This window comes from Solanum dulcamara, chromosome 7 (assembly GCF_947179165.1).
Source record: "Solanum dulcamara chromosome 7, daSolDulc1.2, whole genome shotgun sequence".
NCBI classification, from domain to species: domain Eukaryota; kingdom Viridiplantae; phylum Streptophyta; class Magnoliopsida; order Solanales; family Solanaceae; genus Solanum; species Solanum dulcamara.
In genome coordinates this window covers 9588964-9616730 of record NC_077243.1, presented here as the reverse complement: position 1 = coordinate 9616730, position 27767 = coordinate 9588964, and the positions used below count along the sequence as shown (strand labels likewise).

Sequence of the window (27767 nt, the reverse complement as noted above, 5' to 3'; positions counted from 1 at the left end):
CTTCTTCATAATTTAGGACAATTCCAAGAAAAAGTCTAGCTCATGTTTCCCAATCCCATTTACATTTAAAGTAAAATAGAAAAACCTTATGAATAGTTAGCATAAATTATTTTTTCCCTCGTTAGATTTTCAGTTCCCTCTTATTTCCTCTCAAACCCTGTAGACCTCTATTCTGCTCTCAGTCTCTCACGATAACAATTGAGTGCAAGAAGCTTTAATCCCTGTAAGTCTGTAAGTTTTTCTTCCTTTTACTTTTTTGGTTACTTTTTGTATGTTCCCTACTCTTTGTTTGTGTAATTATTTTTGTGTCTTTGAAGTTTTACTTGAATGAATTGCTTCTCTAGTCTTTCATCTTGTATGTGTTTTTTATTTTATTTCTCTGTTATTTTAGATTTTCTCCATTGATTTAGGTTTTTTCTGTTGATTTAGTTTTTATCTAATGATTTTGGATTTCTCTATTTATTTAGATTTTCGGATACTTTTTTCAGATGAAAACTACAACTACTCAAAAAGAGGTGGAGCCAGTGGAGGTAACCAACAAAATACTCCAACTACTTTGCTGGAACCTGAGCTTGACGGTGATAAAACTCGTGATATTACTCTCAATCATGCTAAAAAGCGTAAATAAATAACTCTTTGCAACCCTGATCGTAGCCCTGTGAGTAGTGACAGGAGAACATCCGGCGTTTGAAAATACTATACTGAATATCTTGATAAATGGGGTAAGAAAAGGGCAAAATGTAACTACTGTACTAGTAACTTTGCTTCTGAAAGTATGAATGGGACCTCAACGCTATGAAGACATTTAAATGAGGTTTGTCCTAATTTCCCTCTTAGAATTATTGACAGAAATCAATCAAGAATCAAGGTAGTTAAAAAAGGGGAACAAGCATATAGTACATGTACTGTAGAAAATGTTGTGATTAACGTCAATGAGATTAGAAGAGCCATTGCGAAGTTTGTCATTATTGACGAACAACCTTTTAAAGTTGTTGAAGGGGAAGGTTTTAGGAGATTAATTGCAGTTGTTTTGCCTAATTTTTAATTACCTTCTCGCTTGACTGTTGCTAGACAGTGTTTGAAAATTATCAAGAAGAGAAAGAAAAGCTTTAAAAGCTTATTCATAATCAACGTGTATGTGTTACTAGTGATACGTGGTCATCACTTCAAAATCTAACTTATATGGTTGTCACAGCCCATTGGATCGATGATGAGTGGAATCTGAAAAAGAAAATTCTCAACTTTTTCCAAACATCAGATCATAAGGGTGAAACAATTGCTAAGGGGATTGAGGCGTGCTTATTTGATTGGGAAATTGATAACATATTCACGGTGACCTTAGATAATGCAACTTCTAATGATTCTACCATTAAACACTTGAAGAGAAGAATTGCAGATTAGAAAGGAAGCATCTTAGGAAATGAGTTCTTACATGTTAGATGTAATGCTTATATTTTAAATTTGATCGTGAAAGAAGGACTCGGTGAACAAAATGAGTCTAAAAGGTTAAGATTGACACTCATGGGCTTTTTGACTTTAGATATTGAAATTAGGTGGAACTCCACATATATGATGCTAGATACAGCTGTAAAATTTGAAAGGACATTTTCAAGAATGTATGATGATGATCACAATTACCTCAAGTATTGTTTAGAAACAAATAATGTGAGAGGGCATCCATCAGTAGATGATTGGAAGAATGTTAAAGTTTTCATTAAGTTCCTTGAGATTTTCTACCAGGTAACTTTAAAATTCTCAGGAACTTCATATGTTACTTCTAATTCTTTCTTCCATGAGATCTTTAATCTTCAAAAGATAATTTGCAAATATGTTCGTAATGAAGATTCTATTTTGAGTGGCATGGCTAAAAAGATGGAGCTTAAATTTAACAAATACTAGGGTACTTTTGAAAGTATGAACAAGTGATTATTCATTGATGTTGTTTTGGATCCTCGATACAAGTTGAAATATGTGAAATATCTGTTTAAAAACTCTTATGGTTGTTTGGTGGGAGCCAAAAAGTCAAAAAAAGTGATGGATACTTTGAGTCGCTTGTATGATTACTACGTGAGTTCTTTTTGTGGGACTCATACCGATAAAATTGATGGTCAAACAAGCTTGAATGAAGAAATTGATACCATGCATAGTGACGAAATGTGGAAATCACAATGGGAAAATATTTGGCAGATGAAACAATACTAAAAATAAATCAGGATTTGAGAAGTACTTGGTAGATGATTTGGAAAAGACCAAAGAGTTAGATATTTTGGCTTGGTGGAAAATTTCTTCGGCTAGATATCCAATTATTTCTAGGATGGCAAGAGATGTTCTTTCTATTTCTATTTCTATTTCTACTGTTGCTTCTGAATCAACTTTTAGCACCGGTGGTCGGATTCTTGACTCTTATCGAAGTTCTTTATCTCTAAAGATAGTAGAAGATCATAATTGAACAATGGTTAAGATCAACTTCCAAAGAATGCAAACTTGAAGCTTTTTTAGAAGAAATTCAGAAACTTGAGATAGTTGAAAAAGGTAAATTTACACATCTAACTCTTTATGAATATGTCTTTTATGTTTTAAAAAGTTTTAACACCTACTTTGTTAAACTTTCTTATTTCTTTTTTCAGAATATGCTGGTACAACCTTGAGCATTGGTTAGTTTTGATGTTGCAATTGAAATTCGTAGTGCAACTGTTTTGCTCTTTGGTAGTTAATTTTCAGGTTTTTGCTGTTGTTTCACCTGAAGTACTTTTGAATTATGCTATTGACTTATTTTTTGTATTTAATCACACTTTTATGCTAGCAATTAAGTGATCTTTCTTTGGTGACAGCTGGGTATATAGTTCTTTTGTGTTGAATGTTGATCATTCGGAGGACTGTTTAAAGACCTTGTTATTTTTTTCAACTTGATTAATGAAAAAGTAATGTATATAATTAACCTTTTATGGGCTAGCCTTCTTAATTTTGTTGTTGTAGAGGTTGTACTACTATGCAATAGTTGCTATCTTCCTTGTGGTGGAAATTTTGTAATTTTTTTTGAGAATATTTTTGCATATGCTGTTGTGCTGATCCGTGCTTTTAGTTTTCTTTCAAATAGTTTCATCTTGGAGAAAGGTAAAGTAGCAAGTTTTCTATTGGCCACGGCTGGAATGCTCCAATTACTTCATGCAATAGTGAAAAAAATGATGCTTCTTGAAGGACTTTTTTTTGTTTTGGTGGTTCCTCTTCTCATATTCGGTATCAAACTTGGAAAGTCAAAACAGACTGTCAATTCTTTATTTTTGAAGTCATTTCCTTCGTGGACCATAGGAGTTGAACAATCCACTAACTTTTGAATTTATGTTGCTGATATTTTGTCCTTTTTAGAGCTTATCATTTTAGCTTATATACTTTACAAGAACATCAGACATAGTCCAGTTAGGACACATTCAAATTTGTTATTATTGGAACCATATTTGCTTCTCTCTTATAGTTCTAGCTTGGACTTTAGATGGTAACTTATTTAGCTTATATATTTTTCTTCTGTTCTCACTATCTTTGAACGAGTTCAGGTATCTTTAAAGATTAATGACAGTTGTTTTGAAATTCTATTGATTTGCAGTATGAAGGTAGTAAATAAGTTTGTCAATTTTTTTGCATTATAAAATATATTATTTCAACTCATAAAAAATGAACCAAACCAACAAAATCAATAAAATCGAAATCGATAGAATTTATACTATAATGATTTGGTTTGGTTTGAATATTAAAAAAAATCGCCTTAATTGGTTTGGTTTAGTTTTAGCCAAAAATTGAGTCAAATCGGACCATGAACACCCCTATATATCATAATATTGCTATGTATTGTTATAGATGGTAATAAATAAAAAGTATCGCTAAAATCAGTAATTATTTATTAAAAAATGTTCTTTCTGGTAATTTTTTCTACTTATTATGGACATTAGAGCTGTCAAAATGGACTTGGCCCGTGAGGCCGATCCAACTCAATTTTTGAATTAAGTGAGATTGGGTTAAAACAATTTAGCTCATTTTAGCAACGAGACTTTTTAGCCCAGCTTCATTTGGCCCGCCAGCCTCATAGGCTTAACCCACGAGCCTCAGAAGCCTTATATATATATATATATTAAGTAGTGTTTTATTTTGTAAAATCTTCAGCAACTAGGCAAATGAAGTTATTGTACTTATGAATCTTTGACCTCTTTTACTTTTGTGTTTATGCCTAATTTTTTGCTTCTCCTTTCTTGTATAGTTTATGAAAAAAATGATCATATAATGTATGTTGTTCTGATAAATCCTATGAATGTTGATTGTTGTATCTTACTTATTCTGTTTTTTTGTAAGTATTCCACTAAAGTGTGTGCAACTCATGGATATGTGAATTTTTGACGTATTGGTATTATGTTCATCAATGTTCGATAGTCTTTCTAAGAGGTTAATGCTGTCCATCTTTTGATTGAAGGGTCAACCCTTCCCAACCCACAACCCCCTTAGGATTGGATTGAACTGCTATTTTATAGGTCCTTTAGTTAAAAGGGTCAGCCCTTCATAACCCATTTAACTCACAAGCCGTTTAGGGTTGGGTTGGGCCAACCCATTTTAACAGCTTTAATGGACATACTCCCTCCGTTCCTATTTACTTGTCAAATATTTTTTAATTTAATTTTCCTTTTTACTTGTCAATTTTGACAAATTATTAAAGGACCATTTTTTTCTTCCTATTATACCCTCAATTTATTAACATTGAGTTGATGTCTTTGAAAAATGAAGTGAGTATATATGTTTAAAACTCTAGCAATTAATACAGGTAAAATGGTAAACTCGCTATACCAATTATTATTTTTTTAATAAGTGTGCCTAATCAAAATTTGACATGTAAAAAGGAATGGAGGAAGTACTAGATACTACTATATAGAAGTGGCTAGAAGCGCACAATTGTTTGTCGATATATCTGGTTTTAGATGAGGTATTTCTAGAAGCTCAGTACCTTCTCCTTATTAATTTGTTTGTCTTACTTTTTTAATCTGTTATATTTTTAAAAATTATGTAAATAGTACTATAAATCATGATAGTTAACAACTTAAAATATATAAAAAATTTGGTTGAGTTTTCAAATTCAAGACAAAAAGAGTACATAGTTTTATTTTTTTGAAAAGTGATGTCTAATGTTTACATGAAATTAAATAATTTATCTTTATTCGTTTAAAATAAAAATAAAATAAGCTTAAATAGATATTGATTGGTTATAATTAAAGTACAAGAATGCATATAAAACACGATAAACAAGCTGAATAAGACATCAGAGTGCATAAAAGCCTTTGGTTTCTCATAGAAAATAGGACCCTTTGTTTTCCCCAAAAAAGTAAATAAAACCCTTTAGTTTGAGTTTATTATTGATTTTGACAGAAGGAAATATGGTTGGTGGGATCGCGCGTGGTCGTCTGTCTGAGGAGAGGAAAGCATGGCGTAAGAATCACCACATGTGCCTTCCTAACTTTTTTTAAAAAAAATTAAAAATTAAGATTATGACGGCTTTAAATATTTTTTTATTCTTAATTAATATCTAAAAAATGTTTGGGTTTAGTAGGTATGATGTGGAACTTTGATGTGTAATCCAAATTAATTGTTGCTTATGTCAATTTTTTGTGGTTAGGGTTTTGTGGCAAAGCCGGGAACTGGTCCCGATGGGTCTGTCAATTTGATGGTCTGGCATTGTATTGTCCCTGGTAAACCTGGGATAAGTTTCTTCTGTGAATTTTTCTTAAGTAAATCAGGTGCCAATGTCACTATGGTTTCTTTTCTTGTACTGTATTTGTCATGGACTCTAAATATGTACTTACTAGCAAAGAATGTTGAGGGTTAAGTAAGGTCTCGAGTTCGAGCCTAGATTTAATATGTGTTGGTACTGGATACCGGTAAATTAAAAGTAGAAAAGCCAAAAAAACCAAAATATATTTGTGACCTCATGGAAAGACACGAGTTATAATTGACAACTCACTAAAAAAGGGCAGCCTGGTGCATTAAAGTGCCCGCTATGAGCGGGGTCTGGGGAAGGGCCTGCCAGAGGCTATTTTCAAGGCTTGAACCCGTGACCTCCTGGTCACATTGCAGCAACTTTACCAATTACTCCAAGTCTCCCCTTCAATTGACAGCTCACTCATATGTATATATATTTGTTTTGATGACTGTGGTATCCGAATCAACTTTTTCGCATTTCGACTAATTCCACGGAATACTTGATATCTCTCACCTGTAACAGGTACTACGTAACTCTGTACACCAAGGGTAAGACAATTGAAAAGAATCACATAGTATTTTTTTCTTCATCTCCATTGATTATTGTACCTGAGACCCGGTCTCAATCACTTCATTGACTACTACGGCACACTCCTGGGTTCATATATACATATGAAAAACTAGAAAAAAGGAAAAGGGTGAATTTGGAAATCAATTCTCTCATCAGCTGGGCTCTATTCCTCCTCTGGATGCAGAATTACTCATGGTAGATGCAACTGTTTGGTACATCTACTATGGCCTATCCTTAAAATATAGTGAGTTAATTTCAGCATTTGTTCCTTAAATTGTAGTACATGATTGGAGTACTTGTGCTAGTTTCTGTCCTAATATTCAGAATTTGTATTACTTCTGGTTCTCTCTATTTGCTGTTGTTAAAGGTGAAAAGCTTTAGATAGGGCTCCCTGCAATTAAAAGTGTGAACTTTAGTAGGAAAAAGGCGCAATGGAGAAAAAATCAAAAATATATCTGCAATGCAAGAAAAAAAAAGTAACAAATTCATTCATAATGTTTTCCTTAACAATTAATATATCTCTTTGCTGAATATATATATGGTTTAGTACCGGTCGATTTCAGATAGAACTCATGGAGTTGAGTCTACTAACAGTTTCAGCTAGTCTCATTAGTTTCCAGGTGAAACACCTGAAATGTATGAGAAAGAGCAGGAAGTCTGCTAAGTATTCATCTCTTTGATCAATCTTATAGACAACGACATATCTAGTGTAATCCCACAAGTGGTGTTTGGAAAGGGTAGAGTGTACACAAACCTGTTTCTGATAGACCCCCAGCTTAAATAAAGCATTTCCAAATAGTTTGAAAAAAAAGGGAATACAGAAATGAGAGCAGTAACAACAACAAAATAATGTGAAATATAGTTTTGAAAAAACAACAACGAAATAATAATGCGACATAAAAAGCAGTACACACCATACAGGAGAAAGAACAATAACCACAATGAATAATGCGATAATCGAAGCATAGAAAAAAAAAACAGGTGATATTCGAAATCTAAGAACAAGAAGCTACGAGAATAGTGCTAAATGACTTTGTCAAACTTAGTGATGATATATGAATGACTTTGTCAGTTGTAGGCCTGAAACAATTTGCTTTTGTTCTGTGATAGACACTCAAGTCCTTGTAATAGACGTTGAATCTCCATGGCACCACCAATATTTAGATCGAATCACAGGTCATGTCGTTTGCATCAAACAAGTTTTTGTGTGAGTGTTGTCCCCTTACATCCAATTGGGTTTTTGTGTTCCCCTCTTGGGTAAAAATTCAAGTGGATTTTCCCAATATTTCGGATCCCTGTTAATTTCCCACACATTGACTAGTAGGTGGCCTGAGCAACATAACCACCGGGTCACACGAAATGTAGTGATGAAATGATTACACGAGGCAGTTGCCGTGATTATTTGATCAATCTGTCCCCTGTTGCTTGTGAAGAAGTGCTTTCTTTCCTGACTTATGAGTTATTGAATCATTTGATCTTCCTTTCAAGTCTTTTACTTTTTAAAAAAAGAAGTTAGTGAATGGGTTAAGGCTAGATATTCCTGGTACAACATATATATTGCTTGTGTTTGCTGTAATGAAAATCCTTTTTTTCACCTTATTTCTGGAGTTGATTGTGAAGAGTAATGTTCAAATTTTACAGACTGACTGGGAGGCCAGAGGGGGATCACTATCCACTGACAATGCACTTCAGTGAAGACTATCCTAGTCAATCCCCAAAGTGCAAGTTTCCTGATTTGTATTTACAGTTCTAAATTGTTGCAAATACCTTTTCTTAGGGGTGGAGTCCGGCGATTACAGTTAAACAAATTTTGCTGGGCATCCAAGAATTACTCGACGAGCCAAATCCAAGTTCTTCAGCACAATTTGAGTGTAATAAGCTGTATATGCAGAAGTTATCGTACTTGAGATTGACACATATTTGTTCGACACTTCCGGATTTCTATTTTTACATCTAATCCTTACTATGTTGTCAGTAGTTGTATTATCATCTATGCATATTGTCCGGTAGAGTCAGATTTCTCCATAACAACCGTCCTCTATTACAACATTTCTATAATAATGCTTAATCGAAATGTATTCCCAAATTTAGCTGAATTGTCATTATGAATGATAACGTGGTTATCACTTTTGCAGGGTAAACCTGAGTACAAGAGACGAGTGAAGGAGCAGGCTAAGCAATATCCAGCTCTACTGTAATATTAATTAGCCGCTTTAGAACTAGTACTTATGTAACTAATTAAATTTGATTATGACTAAACTTTCTCTTGATTCTTACGTCAGTATGGATATTAAAGGGCAATAGGGCATCTTTGTATCATGGTTCCTTTTTTGGAGGGATTGTTAACCCCTTAAATAACTTAATTACCCTGTTCCCAGTATAGGATTGTGATTACTAAGAGTATTATATTCCACGTAACTTGTTATATTTATAGGCTTACCCAATGCGAGCATAAAAACTTCCCTATATTTTTTTTTTGTTGATTTCCAATCAGATGTCTCGCACTGAAAAGTCCATATTGGATTTGACGATAAAGTGCTTTCTAACAAATGCGACTGTATTTGAAACTTGAACCCTAGACCTCCCTATGACCCTTGTAGTAGCATGTTAGAGTTTTTGGTCCAAACGTTGAATGTATAGGTGATTTTGTTGAAGGCATTTTAAGTTTTTTATAGTACAACCTAGTAAAATGTTGATAAGTGTTTTGACCATTTGTACCTATACAGTTGAACTTTGTTATAATGACATTTACTATAGCGGTCTGATTTTTTTTAGAACTAGAATCGATTTTCATATTATTTTCTATAATATCATTCTATGTATAACAATAATGACATTCATTATAATATTACATTTGTTGTAATATTACCCCTCAAAAAATAACTTTGCATAAGTTTATAAGAAAACAACTCGCATCATCCAAACATCATATGTTTGGTTCAACAGGAAGTGGTTTATAGGAATATCGTTTTAGTACTATCCTTAATTAGTATTGGAATGATACGAATTCCAAAGGACAGAAATGAATTTTAACAGAAATTGGAATTATTACACTAAGCCCAACAGAATCCACAACATAAAATAAACCCATCATTGTTATAAATTAACTAACTCGACAGTTTTATAAAGAAAATAGAGTAAGAAAATATATAGAGAGTATAATTGATTTTCTTGTTTTTGTCTCTGTGCATCCATTTTCTTCTAACAATCTTGCCTATATATAGGCATAATAAGAAGAACAAATACCAAGTGGGCAAGTTGCCCACTTAAAAGTAGGGCCCACTTGGAAAATTAATCCAATTTGCAATAGAAAGAGACATTCAATTCGCAATAGTCATTAAATTTTATAAATTTTAGCTTGTATAATCGGTTGGTATACCTTCTGTATTGATTATACACTTTTATTATGCTGAGTATATACTTTCTATATACTATTACACAGCGCAAACAATATTCATATGAGTATTTTTTTTATAGAGATAATTACAATAGATGAACATTCAAGTATTTTAATTATCAAAAAAATAACTATTTGGTGTATATTTATATATAGAATGCATCATAATATATATTTGGTGTATATTTCATGTATAAATAATTTATATTGTATAATTAGTATATATTTTCCGTAATTTTTGATAAACTATATTGAATAGTCACTATATATTTCCTATGATTTTTGACTATAAATAAAACATGATTATATTTGTTGTAAACTAATTAGTTTATTGTATATTTTTGAAATTGTCCCTATTTTATATAGATGAAGAATAGTCAAAAATACAACTCAACTTTCATTTAATAGTTAGATTTACCCTTCATTGATTTGGGGATTTCCGTCCAAGTAGAAGCTGCATGAATAGATGCAGAATATAACAAAATATAAATTTAACTATTAAATAAAAATTAAAGGGTTATTTTTTACCCTTCTTCCGTAAAAATATGTATAATAACATAAGAAATCAATTCTAATGTCTGCTCTTTGAATCTAGAAGGTCAAACATACAAATAATGTAAAACCTTTTAGATCCAGAAAAAAACACACCATATAAAAGGGTGGCTAATTCCTCAAAGCATCAATTTCCCTTTGTGCAAAAATATGGCCGCTTTGCTCATTACTGATTTGCAGGCGGATGGAAGTTCTTGCACATTATTTCATCACAAATATAACTCCATTTTTTCTAAGTACGTCAAAAAAAAATTGATGCAAAAAGAAAATTGACTTATATTGTATAAGATATTCACATGAACTTTTAATAAAAATCCATGAAGTGAAACACAAAAATTAGTATTAAATGGAAAATATTTCAGAAAGAAAAAAAGAAGAGAAAGAAGCAAAGGAGGCGAACACTGAAATGAGGCTTTACTAGGGTTTATATTTGCCTTATATACATAGAGTTTTATAGCAAAAATATCATAATTTTGGGCAGGGCAAGTTGGTCCGCCAAATATATATATATATATATATATACAAAACTCTATCTGACTGGATGCTGACTTGTTTTTAACATAAAATAATACAGGACCATATATGCTCTAATTAATTTACTACTATATGAAGGCCTCCAAAAATAGATAGTATTCTACTTTTTTTAAATTTTCGGAAGAAACTGTTTCCATCCATTTTTATGGAAAAATTTGAATTGGTATCAGAATTGCATTTTCCAGTACTGTTAAATGTCAATGTACATTTCCATAAACAGCTCTATGGATTCAATCTATTTCATCCTCTTGAATTATATAGTTACAGTTACACCAACGAAAGTAACGCCGTGATTTACGAGTTTACATATGTGCAAATAGGGTCAATTCCAAATCCATTCATCTTTGGTTCATTGCCCTGGAGAGAGGACTAATGTAAATTCCATGAATACTAATGGCCAACCAACCAAAATCCTCAAGAAATTTTCAAAAGTTTACTGTTTTCAGTCGTTGAAAAATCACCTGATTGAGAGCTAGATAGGCTAGCAAACTCAGAAGAATGAATAGAAATTCCGTCAGTGGAATACCATTCTGAGCAGAAACTATCTTTAGTTATGGACGAACTACTTGTTGTATCTGGAGGGGCTAGTAAACTTGAGTTCTGGAATGGAGGTTGCATTGGTGTTGGAATTTCAATTTCTTCGTTTCTTAGGATCGTTACCACTTGAGACATAGATGGTCGCGAAAATCTTCTAGTTTGTGTGCACAATAGCCCTAGCTGAAGCACACGCGATGCCTGCTGTTCTTGAAAGTCACTCATCAGCCTGCTGTCAATGGACTCGGTAATCTTATTCAACTTGTAATTTTTCCACACCTATTACAAGTATTAAAAAAGAACTAACTATATGATCGTCTAAAAGCTTAAGTTGTTAAAGAAAATACGAAGCACTTAATTATATAATGTCTTCAACACTCGATTGAGTGAGGATGGATTTGAGACTTACAGATTGTAGAACTGATCTGTTATCACTCACAAAGACGTTGCTCTTTATACAACATGCAACCTCTATTGCCACTACTCCAAAGGAATAAACATCTGCTTTCTCTGTTAAACATCCTTGAAGAAGATATTCAGGAGCTAGATATCCCCTACAACAGAGTTAATCATATTATTAGATGGAGAAACTTGAAACTAAATTTTGAATATCGAGAACTTACAAGGTTCCTGCAACTCCGGTGCTGACATGAGTTTTATGGGGAGCAAAACGTCGAGCAAGTCCAAAATCAGCAATTTTTGGGACGAGTTCATCATCAACCAGAATGTTACTGTTTTTAATATCTCTGTGGATGATTTTTGCTTTGCTTCCTTCATGAAGATATGCTAGTCCTTCTGCTATTCCCAATATAATTTCAAAGCGCTCCTTCCAGCTTAAAAATTGACGCTTGTTCTTATCTTCAAGAAAAGCAATCAAATTATTTTATCAAAAAGTATAGTAAAATACTAAAACTAATTAGATTAAACTTGAGGAATAGTTACCGAAAAGCACTTGATCAAGGTTCCTGTTAGATACATGAACGAAAACCAGAAGACTCTCTGGTCCTTCTATGCTACATCCCAATAGTTTCACAACATTTTTGTGCTGAATACCACTGATCAAATTGACTTCATTGAAGAACTCCTCTGCCCATTGACGCGTATTGTACAATAATCTTTTCACAGCAATATTTTTGCCATCAGGAAGAATCCCTTTATATACTGAACCAGATCCACCTTGGCCTAACTTGTTTAAAGGATCAAAGCCTCCTGTTGCTTTTTCTAGCATTTCATACTTGAAATTTAGTTTCGACGTCTCAAGAGCCAGTGGAATCTTATGAATCCTGTTTGTTCCTATACACGCCGTGATAAGAAGAAGATCCATCAGAACATGAACAAACAGAAACTAATTTATGGAATTCAAGATATATGTATTCAATAAGTATACCTCCTTTATCCTGAGAATATCTTCTATAGCCTAAAAGAGCTCCTAAAATAGCAAATACTCCCAAGATTGACGATAATACAATCGCTGCTATTATCCATACATTCTTACACTTTTTTGGTCCTGGAAAAAAATAATTGAACAAGGGACCAAATGTAAGCTAAAAAATATACAAGTAACAAATATTTCCTTTATACTTTGCTAAAATAGAAGGGTACGACTTGGCATTGTCACTGTGTGACTGAGAGGCCACGAGTTCAGGCCATGGAAATACCTCTTGCAGAAATGCAAGGTAAGACTATACACAATAGACCCAATGTGATCCACCCTTCCCCAAACCCGTGCATAGTGGGAGCTTAGTATATCAAGGAGCATCCAGAGTCATTTTAAGAATAGACAATGACTAATTAACATCATGTTTAGACCGATAGGATTTAAAAAATTCTTTCGCATTACCTTTATCAGCAAGGACTAGTGCTCCATCATCGAAAAATTTATTAGAAGAGTATCTCAAATAGCAACCAGCATTCATGGCTTTTCCCTCAGCAGCAGGCAAACATTTCCTTAGCATATCTCCAGCATTATTCAAACACTTGGTGCATATTTCGGGTTGCAAATAATCCCAACATTGTCCTAATGCATAAATAGCAAGCAATCCACTTTTCACAATCGTTGCCCCGAATCCACCATTCACTATCGACATGCTTGTCACATTCTCGATGGCACGATCAACTCTTGCTGCAAAATCTCTCTTCATGTACTGATCATTCGTTATATCCGTGGGAGAACCACAAACATAAATAGACAAATTCTTCTCTATGCTCTCATTGAAAAAATTATAATTTTCATATCTGAGAAAACAACCGTCTAAGTAAACAGAGCCACCAGGGGCAGGAATACATTTTGTGAGCTTATTTTTAGCTTCGTCAAAACAGAGATTACATTCATCTTGAGAAAGATCGTTATGGCATTTCGCCATTCCATAAATATCAGGTGCATTTGTGTTCATTTCATATGTTGCAGACTTATTTTCCAAAATGAAATCATGGAGAGTCTCCATGACTTCTGTGTATTTTGGTAATAAATCGATGTTAATCGCCACATTTTCCCGGGGCTTGCAAGAAATATTAGCAACGGAAGTTCTCGGATCACAAAAACATGGAGAAAACATAAACATGAAGAAAATTAAGCAGATGAACGTAACATGTTCAAGGTATCTTAGTCTAAAAGGCATTAAATTAAAATAGGAAGTGTTTTTTCTCCGTTTTTTTTATGTAAAAAAAAAAAGAACGAAACGAACAGGACAAATATTGATCCTAAGCTACTCTATATGTTCCATTTGTACAATTTGGTATTTCTGTAACAAATAAAACAAATTTGTACAGGATTGAAAAGATTTAAAAGTTGAAATATAATATGGAAATATCTAAAATTTTCAATTTTCTCCACCTTTCCTTCTTCTTCTTCCTCTCTCTATTTATTTTATGCAAATACACATGAGAATGCATAAATATAGTGTAAAAATTATCTTTTGTCGCAGAGGAAGAGAGAAGAAAATAACGGGGCTGCCCCGTTTGGGGAAACTTGAAAGTAATGTCAATGATTTTCGATTCAATTTTGTTCTTTTTTGTGTGTGTGGGTGGGTAGGTGGGGGGGGGGGGGATAGAGAGCTGAGTTGAGATAATAACATAAATGGCTAGTATTAATTTCCAAGTTCCGTCACAGCTTAATGGTGTGTGGTAATAAAATCATTCAAGATGTTGTTTTGTTGTGCGGATAATTTTATACTTTTTCTATTAATCTATATTATTTTGTTCACATTTCTATTAAGCTAAAACTATAATCAGAGACGAATCCATCATTTTAGCAGTTCATGTAGGGTGGCCGTTGTTTTCATCTCGAATGTTATATATACATATTTATAGTTAAAAGTTTTTATCGTCAGAGGCAGAGTCAGGATTAAATATTTATGAGTTCTAAATTTAAAATAGGACACAATCTCAAGCTAATGTAACAACAATCAACATTATATTACCTTGGATGTTGGTGTATGTATATATATACACACAACAAATATGTCAATTGTTACATTGACAAATTTGAGTTTTAATTAAACAAATATATCATGTCACAAATTTAAAGAAAAGAAAAAACGAGTACAACAATAATAAATAGGCTAGGCAATTTTATTTTTTTTAGAATTTAAATAGAGAAATAAAAGGAAAATCAATTTACTCAAATAAATATGAAACGTATAGAAATTTCCCACTCCTAATTTACTTGAAATAGATTCATTGTTAAGCTCCTAGTATTTGTAGGATAATATGTATCCTGCAATTAATTTAGTCCTAAAAAAAAGATGTTTTGTTTAGTCTTCATACCCATTAGTAATTTTTTAGATAGAAAAATTTTTACCATAAAAGGGAAAAAAAAAACACATATATATATATATATAAATAAATGTTTTACTAGCTTATTCACCTTTGAGTCATGTGCCTTGAAAAGTTGAATTTTCACAAAACAAACAACAATAGAATTAATGTATATATTCAGATATCAGTTATCAATATGTGGGATAACTCTAAAATCAAATATTACAAAACCAATTTTTGAATAATATATTACACAAATAAGACAAACAAATTAAAATTAAAAATAAAACAAAGGGAAAGGAGGCCAAGGAGGAACGAGAAAGAGTATTGAGTATATATCGAGAGTAGAGATCCAGACTCCGACTACATATGATAGCAGTCAAATCAACAATAAAAGTTAGAACCCTAACTTTTTTAAAAAATCAAATTTTGGGTGTAAAGCTTCTTTGAATGTCTCATGAGAAATTATTATAGAGTATGACAATGTTTTTTTTTTGTTTTTTTCAATAATCGATTTTCTATTTTATTTTGCATTAAAAAATCTACATTAAAAAGTTTTAAAGAGAGCCTTTTCTTTTTAGATAGAAAGCATGTACAACAGAAATAAGGCAACATAAAATGGTGCCAGTGGTTTCAAACCCACATTCACCAGAAATCAAGGACCTCAGTGGGCGAGGGAAGGCTGCACTGAGCCTGTTCCTTTTATATTTCTTGGGGCTTCGCACGAAATGATTATATATGTTTGTATGAAATTTTTTAGTACAATTATAGGAGGATTCGCTCGAACCCTGTATTAGATTGTAGCTCCGCCCCTGTACTAAAAATTATTAAGAAAAGTGACCATATATGGTTTCCATAACAGCAAATTGCATGTTTTCTGAAGGTTTCCAGTGACGTTTGCGCTGATTTATGAACCAATTGTTAATCTGTTTTGGATCTAAACCTGTTGATTCTGCTAAACTTACTTTGTCAACTTCCTGCATTCACCAAAGATTGAAAAAGAAAAAGGATAAATAAACTTTTTTGAAGGCCAAAATAAAAGAATGAAATGGTTAATTACCGTAGGATAAGGCCAATTGTAGTGAGTAGTCCACCAGTTACGCAAAATTTGCGTTGCTTCTCTTGGGAGCTTTCCCTTGTTATTCTTCTTGCAAAAATTATGCTTTAGACTACTTATATATCCACTGTACTTTCCCATTAATTTATTCTTTATTTCACTTCCTGATCTGCATATTTCATCAACCTTATTAGCCTCCCCGCCACCACCACCAATTCTATCACCATCCTCCTCCTCCTCCGCCTCCCCAACCAATTCTATCAATAAAATGGCGACATTCACTATGAGTAGTAAGGAGAATATCGTATAAATATGGTACTATAAACTACTCCTTCCCCTTCTGTTCATTTTTAATTATCACATTTCACTTATCGAAGGTCAAATTATATGAACTTTGATCAATAACTTATGATATATTTTTTCATCATATTAATATAAGGAATGCAATTTATAGTAATTTTGTGTACATTTAAAACTTAATATATTGAATTAATCTAATTCAATCAACTTCAAAAGAATAGTCAAATAATTGATTCTCATAAAACAAAACGTGACAAGTAAAAATAAATAGATTGAGTATAAATTAAAGGACAAGACCAGGTTAGTAACTCATGAAAAAGGCGTATAGGTTCGTTATGTCGTTTCAGAGTCAGAGAATCAAATAGGTATGGTGCAGTACTGTCTATATCTTTTGGTATTTCATGTTTTCTTTTATTGATCAGTTCATCTCTAGTTCTAACGAAAGACCACGTGAAAAGTATCATGAGTCACAATAATAGATACTAATTTAAAAGACATATAAAATAGATGTTATTGAAAAAAATATTATTTAACTTATCAAAATACGAAAAGTTTCACACAAATTGAGACTACTTAGCATGCAAGCCTCAAATAACCCTAAAGTAATTCTTCTATGTGCATGAAATAAAAACAATCCTTTTTTAAAAATTCCATCTTCTGATACTTGATCACAATAATATAAGCTTCACACATATGATGTGTTGATATAATAAGGTTTTAATGTCATAAATCGGTCACTGCTAATTATCTCCAACATTAATGCATGGAATAACAGCTTTTCTAGACTGGATTAATATTATAGTACTTAAAATAACCATAAGACCACACTCTTATTTCCTTTTGATTAATTAACTGAATTAAGCAACAAAAGCAAATTTAAATTTAAAAGTATCTAAACATTGAGGAACGTAACTTCTTTGTCTACTAACTGAATATATAATGTGTACGGCCATGACTTTAATACTATTTAATTACTCCATATATCAGTTTATAAATCCTTAAAGTGGAGATTAAGAGACAATGATGAATCGAAGATTGAAACTATTGGATGTTTGACAAGATCATGGAGATATGTATTGGAAACTTAACTTTTATTTGTACTTCATTCTGCCACCATATCACATGCTCACTTTAGTTAATTAACAAGCTAATATTCCCTCTAGACAACTTAATATAAGGGTTCTCCATTTTAGTAGTAAAGAGACTTCAAAAATTACTTTAGACTCTGATTCAAATTTCTAAGTGTGATATTCTTGTATTTTTTTAATTCCCTTTGCCGTTACTAACTAATTTTCCTAATTAATTTTGTCATTGGATATCGTATTAAAGAGTGTGATAAACTCATCTGAGAGATATAATAACATCGCAATGTAATTTCATAAGTGAAGTTTGGAGAAAGTGAAGTGCATATACACAATCTCATCTGAGAGATAATCACACTTATTTTTAAGTAATTATGTCTTTAATATGAGCTTAGGACCCAATTGGTCAGAAATTGAAGTTTTGTTTGGATATGCAATTTGATTTTTTAAGTTGTATTTTTTATCATAAACATAAAAAATCAATTAGTTGTGAAAACTATCAAAATTGCTCCAATTATTTATACAATCTTACCAAATTTATTCTGAAAAAAATACAAATATTTATTGATCGAATTTTAGTTCAATAAAAAAGTAAAATTGAATATAAGTTGTTGTGTACTACTCTTTAATATAATCCTCCCACATGGTAGCCATTGGTTTGAAGTAATAATAAATTTGGTTGGTTAGGGTGATGATTATATCAGATATAAATGGTTTAAAGGTTGGTAAGAGTAATAATATCAAACTATAAAAAATCACATATGAAATAAATGGTTAGTAGATATAAAATGATGTTGTTGGTTTTTTTTTTACTAAATATAAACTTGTGGGTCTATTTTTGTATTTGAAAATTGTGAAATCATGATATGATATTTTCAAATCATGTTTTTTGGAGAATTTGAAATTTAAATCATGAGATGAAATCGCATATCCAAACGTAGATTTCAAATCATGAGATAAAATTGCATTTCCAAAACGCTTAGTAAGGAAAAAAATAATCTTTAACTTTTAGAAGAGTGATCAGAACTCAGACGAATCTACTGCAAATCAAACGTGGTAATTTCTTTGTTCAGACAAGGAAGCACCTAGGAATTGTCATGCCATTCAGAGCTAGCCCGTGAGATAGTAATTGTGCTATTTTTTACCCCATTTATGCACATAGTTCAAGGAACTATCATTCTATCAAGTGTACATAGAACTAAAAAGAACCTAACAAAGCTTACCTTATTTATATCTATGCAACTCATCATGTGGATCAATATTCTAGACATATTTTATCTCATTCAAGGTCATCAACTTATTATATTTTCTTGTACCATATTCAGAATGTTTGTTCTTTCTATAGTATATCTAGGATTCACCTTCTGCATTTCACTTTTTCACCATTACTATTACTACTATTAGAAACAACAATAAAGCTCCAGAAGACAAGTTAGGAGCATTTTGAGCAATAAGCAAATTAAAGTAAAATACTTGGACAACTTTTATTACTTTATGTGTCTTTTAGTTAATTTGATTTGAAGAAGATTAAAAGAACTTCTGAATCTTGTACAACCTTGGCTTAAACTAAAGGTTCATAATATATCAAATACACTCTTTGAATATTGGTCTCCTTATAGAGTCTTGGACCATTCACTGCACCAAAAATAATTTTTAGCGGCAATTAATAAATGATAATAGCTTAATTACCGCTAAATATATTTTTTAGAGGCAATTAACACTCTTTCTAAATGTTTTAAAGCTTATAGCGAGATTGGAACCAATGACAATTAAGTAATGCAGGTAAAGGCTTCAACACTCTTTGTTAATGTGCATATTTATCGCCACTAAAAGTTATTTTTATTGTAGTGGTTCTCATATCTTAAACAAGCTTTTGAGATTGAGTTATTTCTAAAGACCATTTACTTAACAGGATATCTAAATCAGACACACCTAGTTCTTTGGTTTTCCCGGCGTAGGGCTCCATGGTATATATTGTCCATGATCTAATAGGGGGTGTTAGATATATTCAAAAACTATACAGAAAATATCATTAGTTGCAATTCTTATCATGTCAATATAATGAAATATCTGTTGTTTTTGTTGCTATCCGCTATTTCTTATACTTTTATTACTTCTCATTTTAGATTGTTTTGGACTATTTTTTGAGCCGAGTGCGTTTCAGAAACAACCTCTTTATCTTTAAGATAGAAGTAAAATCCGTGTATACTCAAATCCACTTTGTGTGATTATATTGGATATAAAATAATACATTTTAAATTATTGAACAAAATTCACATAGTTTAAATTATAAAATAAAAAAAAAATACCACATAAATTAAAACTCTTGGAATACTAGTTATGTAGTAATTAGTCCGGCTAAAACATGATATATGTACGGAGAGAAAGAGAGAGAGATATACCTGAGATATTTGTTGTAGTGGAGAGATTGGTAAGTTGAGTTTGAATATCATTAAGAAAAGTAGTTGCTTCATTGAAAGACCTTCCCAGATCCAACTTGAACTTACCCAACACATCACAATAAGTTACCTGCGCAGTACATCAACATTACTCTTCTATTTCAGCATTACATGTTCGTCTCCTAGACTTCGATTATCATATTATTTATTTTTGCTTTAGTTTTCTTCTCCATTGTTTTCAATACGATTTCTTGAATATAGTATTTGCTTTGCTTTACGTACTTGATTTGTATTATGTTTTACTTGAACTAACAGTATATCAGAACTAACATTTTCTCAAAGTAGAGGTAGAGCAGTGTATAATACACTATCCTCCCCAATTCCTACTTATGAAATTACACCGAGTATGTTGATGTAAACACATTTACACATATACAAATCCCATATATATATATATATATATATATATATATATATATATATATATATATATATCCCCCAAACCCCTAAACCATACAGAAAATATAAAATATATTTTTTTTTAAAGGGATGAAATTAATTATTTTTTTACCATGAAATCATCTAGCTCAGAATCGTCGGTGTTTGGTCGATTTAAGGCAGTGCTACTGCTACTTGATATCCTACAAAGATCATTTTCTTGGACAATATTGTCCAACATATTCACAAGCTCTGGTGGTGCACCGGCCACCTACAAACATTATGGTTTGAGAATATAATTATGTCAATAAAATCATACTGTTCTCTCTAACAATTTAAACTTAATTATATTTATGAAATGAAATGAACACACACTTTAACAATTATAATTATCAGTGAAAATTGTCAAATAAGAAAGGATATACTCCATTTCTTATTGATTGCCAGTCTTTTTCGTTAACCCTAGAAGTTGCATATCACATATCAAAACCCTAAAATCAAATTAAGCTAACAATTTTTGAGGTTTTCCTTGTCTATTTCTTTTTGAGGTTTCCCACCATACCTGCAGCATTGACAAGGATCAATAATGTTTCCTCTTACCTTATAACAGTCGATGTAAGTTAGAAGAAGCTTAGGGTAGAAAGGATGAGAAGAGATCTTTGCACGAATAATATTCTTTTGATGTTCTTCTTCTTGTAAATTAGCAGATTCCCACGACATAATGTTTCCGGCCGATCCATAATATTCCATCGGAACAGACGCCGGCGACGTCCATTCAAAATATTCCGACGCCTCCAAACTATGATCAACAGAGTAATCACCAAATTCGTACATAATTTCCTCCATCACTACTTAATCTGAATAATATTTTCTTTAAATTAAAGCTTTATGTATAACACAAGGTTTCTAAATACATAACTTTACAGAATTAAAATTAAAAGAGAAATTAAAAGAGGCCAAGAGAAGGGAAAGAAAAAACTTTTGCCAATAAACAAATGAATTACTATGTAGAGTAAGTTTTATAATAAGGCGCAGCACCTGATGATCAGGAAAAGGAACTACTTTTGTCCTCTTTATTTTATTTTATTTTCCTAAGTGGAATATTTACAATTTTATTGATAAATACTCTATTCGGATTAATATGACACTAGTTGACTCAAGTGTTTAGGATCCTAAAATATATTTTTACGGAGTATGTCATACACTAATAATTCACTTAATATCGATTGAAAAAAATATTTTTTGAAGTGTATAAATTTTATGCACTGATTATATAACATGCATTTACTCAACCGGGTCGCAAATTATAAGGTAATTACAAAAACAAATTATATGAAGGTAAGTTATATGAGAAAAATATGTAGACACTGTAAGGAATTTCTCTTATTAATGGATTTAACAGGTTTTTGAAGGTTATTATAAGTCTATTTTTGAAATTATTATATAAGACTTAATATGAAGGGCTATATGTTATTATAGGTCAATTATCTAAAAGTTCTCCACTTTGGTGCGAAAAACAAAAACTCATTTTATATTACATATAATATTAATCATGAATTGATAATAATCTAGTAAGCTAAAGAGATTGTGTGCAATTCTTTAAATGGCCGTTGGACAGTTTTCTTGCTGCCAATTCATTGCAGCATTACTCCAATTTGGAGTTAGAGTCGATTGGTTTGGATATAAGTTTTGATGAAATAAGTTATGTTGGGATAAGTTATGATGGGATTAATTATGTTAAGAGTAGTTTTTATTGCTTATTTGGTTGGTCATATTCAAAGTTATATTAATTGCATAGTTTCTAAGAATAAGTTGTTTGTTTACCAAAATACCCTCCATCTTATTTAACTTTTTTTTTACATTTTCTTTAGACGCTTTAGTTATTCATTCCTAAAAATAAAATTTTCATCTTATTTAACTTAAATATTTTTATTTATGCATTTTCATGATTGTGCCACGTGTTTTTAAAATTAAACTTTCATCTTATTTAACTTAAAAATAAAACTTTCATCTTATTTAGCTTTAAATAAAATTTCCATCTTATTTAACTTAAAAATAAAATTTTCCTCTTGTTTAGCTTAAAAATAAAAATTCCATCTTGTTTAGCTTAAAAATAAAACTTTCATTTTAAGTTTATTAAAGTAAAAAAATAATTGTATAAAATATAATTTTTAAGTTAGTAATAAACTATTTAATTAAAAACATGTAATTTAGTAGTGGAGTGACCATTTTAAGAGAAATCAAAATATAAATAAACATAAGAATTAGACAAATAAATTCAACTTATAATATATTCATAAATAGAAATTGTATTATAAAATATAATTTTTAATAGAAAAATACATTATCATGAAAACAACAATTAATTAAAGTTATGAATGTTATTATAAATGTATTTAAAAATTATATAAATATACATGCATGTAAAAGTGGTGTATAAAAGAAAGTTTAAGGGAGTATTTTTGTTATTTTACATCTTTATCCTAGGATAAGTTATCCTGGGATTAGTATTCAACCTCCAGGGAGGGATAACTTATCCAGTAGTAATTGTTAATCTTGGAATAAGTTATTTCATTCTTTCCAACCAAACAAGGGATTAAAGGCCACTTAAAAATTATCTCGGGATTAATTCCTTGTATCCATCACACCAAACGACCCCTTAGTGTTTGTGTGATGTTACAATTCCGTTCCTTGCAGCACCTATTAGCCATTGATGGCATTTGTTATCCCTCACATTATTTCACTCTTTATTCCTTCGTTATATTTTGTAACCTATGTAACCTCAAGGCCATTTATCTTCTCTATTTATTTCACGAAGGGAGGTGTTATTTTTGTAGAGTTTTAGACTCAACTCTTGTCCAGAGTTTGTTGAGTTACACTTTGTAATAAGGCTGTTGTATCGTGGAAAGGGCAAGTCAAGAGGACTACTTGCTGTACCGGTGAAAAGATTTTGTTGAAGTGGACTTGAATCTGTTTAAAGAGAGCGAGATATCCGCATCTCAGCTTGAAGATACTTATTTTCTTCATTTTATTTTTCAGTTGTAATTTTATAATCTTGTAATTTCACCAACACAATCTCTTTAAAATATGAATTTGTAATTTTTAAAATAAGACAAATTATCTTCTATAACAGATAAAGATTATTTGATCGTATAAAAATTCCTTATGGTAACAGCATATATAACTTAAATCCAACTAAAACTAATAATTAATCAACTATATTATATTAAGAGTGCCAAAAACACTCCTAAACTATTGAGAGTGTGAATTTCATACCTAAATTATCACTTATTAGTTTGAGAAATACACATTAGTGGTGTGTGTACTATACTCTCTTTTTATTTATTTTTTAGAAAATCTTGCCACATGAACAAAATATTTCACCTTGATAAAAATTAAATAAATTATTAGTATTAGTTAAAAGTTAAAAATTAAAGTATCACTATCCAAAAAAAAGAAATTAATTTCTTAAAAATAAAATTTAAAATATTTTCTTATCACAATCCACCACCTCCTTCCACCGTACCGCTCAACCCACTCCTTCCCAACAAAAAATTAGATATTCTTTTTACTTTTTAAAAGAAAAAAAATGTCTACCCCACCGCTCTAATGATCTCTCATTTTTTCTTCATTTTATGTTAGATTTATACATATGTTTTTAGGGAAAAAAATTTACTTGAATATAGGATATAATTTTTTTTACTTTCATATCGAATATAACAGAAATGAAAATTTTATTTTTAAAAAAAATCTTGCGGCAAATAGAAAATATTTTTTTAAAAAATATGTATATATCTAATATAAAATGAGAAAATCAGGAAAAAAATTGAGAGCGGAGAATTAGGTGTGGTGGGGTAGAATTTTAAAAATTTAAAAAAAATTGGGGGTGGGTGGTGTTGGGGGTACGGTGGGAGGAGGCGGTGAAGTGGGGTAAGAAAAGTGTTTTAAATTTTATATTTAAAAAAATAATTTCTTTTTTTTTTGGATAGTGATACTTTAATTTTTAATTTTTAGCTAATACTAATAATTTCTTTAATTTTTTTCAAGGTGGAACGTTTTTTCCTTCTGAAGTGTCATGTGACAAATTTTCTTAAATAAAAGAAAGTGTAGTACACACACCATGAAGAGATTGTAATCAAAGAGAGAGATGTGTTTATCAAGCTAATAAGTGATAATTTATGTATGAAACTCATACTCTCAATAGTTTAGGTATAAAACTTAAAAAAAAGAAATAGTTTTGGTGTGTGTTTTTGATACTTCACTCTTATATTAATTTATTGAAAAAAAACCTTGACGTACCTAATAATATTGTTGTCATATGATTAGAATATCACGAATTTGAACTTTAATAATAACTTACAAAAATACCAAATAAAGTAACATATAATAGACTCTTGTAGCGAAAATCCATTACACCGAACTATCCTATAATCTACTATGATACATTATAAAACATTGATAATATAAAACAACTTTACAACCACTTAAAATCTTTTTGAAATGTGAGATTCAAGATGGGAAGACAAAGGTAAAATAGTCACCTTAAACTTCCCTATATTGGAATATTTGTCATTATACTTATGTCTTGTTGCTCAGCAGTTAACTGCCTCAGCAAGGAACTAGTTATCTTGGAGAGTACTGCATTAATCTCAAATCCTTTTAACCCCTCTAGGGTAAAAATTTATCTGTCGTATTCACGGTCTGATTAAATCTGTACTCACGTATTATAGAATTTATTTTTTGAAGCATCGCTCTCAAACATAATTTATTTTATTTCCATAAAAATTTGAATTTGAGATCCCTAATTAAGAATAGAAGAATTCCTAACCATCCACTACGTCAACCCATATTGGTAATACATGATATGTATTTGTAAATAGATCGGTTAATCATAAATTAATTATTTATATTTTTAACTTTATTAAATTACTTAATTACAATAAATTAAATTGATTTGATGGTGTAAATGTCTGGAGTTGGTAAATATTTACCTTGCTAAATCCCAAAAACTATAAAAACATACATAAAATGAGTTTAAGTTCCACACATGTTATAAATACTATCAATATATATATATATATATATATAGGAACAATAACAACACATTAACATATTCAACATAATCTCACGAGTTGGATCTAAGAAGGATAAAACGTACACAAATTTTACTTTTATATTTATGAAATTAGAAAATTGTTTCCAATAGATGCTCAACTTAAAAGAAGAGTACTCGAGCATGATAACAAAAAAACATGATAACAAATCAGCAATAAACTATCAACATATATACATTTTTTTTCTCCCTTTCTCTTCTACTAGATCTCTCAACTTTCAAGAGCATCTTTGAAATCATAGAAGCTTCCAACAAACAAACACACTTCTTGAAAAATAGAAGTAATACAAAAGCTAGGAGACACTTTTTTCATAAAATAAGTGATGGGTTCAGTTTTCTAAAGTTGAATTCAGCTCAAACAAGAAAACAACAATATATATGACCTTTGACATTGATTCTTGATTTTTCCTTTGATTTGATGCTTTTGTATGTCAGCAAGCAAAATGGGCTCTGAAAGACCACGTGAATTACTACGTAGAGAAGGGAAAGAAAAAACTTTTGCCAATAAACAAATGAATTACTACGTAGAGTAAGTTTTATAATAAGGCGCAGCACCTGATGATCAGGAAAAGGAACTACTTTTGTCCTCTTTATTTTATTTTATTTTCCTAAGTGGAATATTTACAATTTTATTGATAAATACTCTATTCGTCTCGATTAATATGACACTAGTTGATTCAAGTGTTTAGGATCCTAAAATATATTTTTACGGAGTATGTCATACACTAATAATTCACTTAATATCGATTGAAAAAAATATTTTTTGAAGTGTATAAATTTTATGCACTGATTATATAACATGCATTTACTCAACCGGGTCGCAAATTATAAGGTAATTACAAAAACAAATTATATGAAGGTAAGTTATATGAGAAAAATATGTAGACACTGTAAGGAATTTCTCTTATTAATGGATTTAACAGGTTTTTGAAGGTTATTATAAGTCTATTTTTGAAATTATTATATAAGACTTAATATGAAGGGCTATATGTTATTATAGGTCAATTATCTAAAAGTTCTCCACTTTGGTGCGAAAAACAAAAACTCATTTTATATTACATAAAATATTAATCATGAATTGATAATAATCTAGTAAGCTAAAGAGATTGTGTGCAATTCTTTAAATGGCCGTTGGACAGTTTTCTTGCTGCCAATTCATTGCAGCATTACTCCAATTTGGAGTTAGGGTCGTTTGGTTTGATGTATCAACTAGCGATGTATCATGAAAATGACTTATGTATCAAATCGCGATGTATCAGCATCATTTTTATGTATCAAAAGAGGGATTTTAAATTTTTTTACAAATGGTAGGGAATAATTAAAAATATAGGAATATAAGGTGTGTAATTTGATAAAAATTTTTAAAAAGACACAATTCTTCATTTATTCAAACTCAATCCAGACCCATTTTATAACTGAGTAAGAAGAGGAATTGAATTTCTTTTTCCATTTGGGTCGGGTCTAAAGGAGTAAAAAAGTGGTGAGATTATTTTTGAAAGTCAGGTGACATATTTTTAATTAAAAATCAATATTATAATTCTTTTCAATTAATTAAATATAGATATGTCAACAAAAAGAATAAATATACACCATTTTGGCGTTCTCTTGATTTTTGGTTAATGTTATCTTTACTGATTTGATTTATGATAAGGGAGCCATTACAATCTTCTAATTCTCCTTTGTTTGCGGAATTAGATGAAATAATATCATGATATAAAATTTGATGGTACTTTTTCTTTGTCTTTTGAAAGATGTATATATATAATATATCAATTGATATTTTATGTTATACCATTAACAAAAAGGGATAACTTATCCATTTATAACGTATATATGAATAAAACATCAAAAAGATAATCATCTAAGGATGTAATTGTACGTATATTCATTGCCTTTTAATTTGAAATATAAATAATTAATTATTTTAAATAATGTTTAAATATTAAATTTTAATGCAATGAATCAAACACCTAACAAAAAGTGATCAATGTATAACTAATTTATGCATTGGTTCCATTTGTCACATTAAAAAAAAAAGAACGTAACAATCATCAAATATTGAACATATATATGACGTATTTGAACTTATGATTACACTATGGCTATAAATCTATATTCGAGGAAATACTCCGGAGTGGAGCATAGGCAACATCTTCTCTCTTGAACGACTTTATTGTTGAGGGATCCCCTAGTGGGACTGAGCTACCTTGTGAGCTAACCCGAACTCATACTGCCGCGGAAACCATACCAATGGACGTTCTTGGTTGAATGCTCCATCCGCTGGAAGGCGAGATATGACTT

General features: G+C 30.8%; 3 protein-coding genes across 3 annotated transcripts; 1 reads left to right on the top strand and 2 right to left on the bottom strand.

Moving 5' to 3' along the window:
• Positions 1-5411: 5411 nt before the first annotated feature.
• LOC129895935 (SUMO-conjugating enzyme SCE1-like) lies at positions 5412-8509 on the top strand. Its single transcript, XM_055971724.1, is given in 5 exon segments — positions 5412-5478; positions 5649-5738; positions 6585-6596; positions 7963-8187; positions 8432-8509. Coding segments are annotated over 5 exon segments (465 nt in total). The 3' UTR covers positions 8503-8509.
• A 2692-nt stretch (positions 8510-11201) lies between these two features.
• Positions 11202-13765, bottom strand: LOC129896430 (cysteine-rich receptor-like protein kinase 42). Its single transcript, XM_055972332.1, has 6 exons — positions 13162-13765; positions 12709-12828; positions 12264-12614; positions 11945-12179; positions 11731-11875; positions 11202-11600 (listed from the first exon to the last, which is right to left on the bottom strand). Exons 1-6 carry the CDS (start codon positions 13763-13765, stop codon positions 11202-11204), a joined length of 1854 nt encoding a protein of 617 aa, XP_055828307.1.
• Positions 13766-15836: 2071 nt separating this feature from the next.
• On the bottom strand, positions 15837-21300 carry LOC129894028 (homeobox protein knotted-1-like 6). Its single transcript, XM_055969519.1, has 5 exons — positions 20954-21300; positions 20487-20624; positions 19919-20045; positions 16138-16391; positions 15837-16054 (listed from the first exon to the last, which is right to left on the bottom strand). Exons 1-5 carry the CDS (start codon positions 21197-21199, stop codon positions 15905-15907), a joined length of 915 nt encoding a protein of 304 aa, XP_055825494.1. The 5' UTR covers positions 21200-21300; the 3' UTR covers positions 15837-15904.
• Positions 21301-27767: the final 6467 nt, after the last annotated feature.

Bases quoted from the DNA above. Each gene is read 5' to 3' on its own strand.
- LOC129894028 (XM_055969519.1), bottom strand. From the start codon at position 21,199: ATGGAGGAAATTATGTACGAATTTGGTGATTACTCTGTTGATCATAGT. The intron at 20,625-20,953 runs GTAAGAGGAAAC...TAATGTTTGTAG, and splicing joins CTTACATCGACTGTTATAAG to GTGGCCGGTGCACCACCAGA. The intron at 16,055-16,137 runs GTAATTAACCAT...TGGTGAATGCAG, and splicing joins ACAATTGGCCTTATCCTACG to GAAGTTGACAAAGTAAGTTT.
- LOC129896430 (XM_055972332.1), bottom strand. From the start codon at position 13,765: ATGGAGACTCTCCATGATTTCATTTTGGAAAATAAGTCTGCAACATAT. The intron at 12,829-13,161 runs GTAATGCGAAAG...ATTTTTTTCCAG, and splicing joins ACTAGTCCTTGCTGATAAAG to GACCAAAAAAGTGTAAGAAT. The intron at 11,876-11,944 runs GTAAGTTCTCGA...ACTCTGTTGTAG, and splicing joins ACCGGAGTTGCAGGAACCTT to GGGATATCTAGCTCCTGAAT.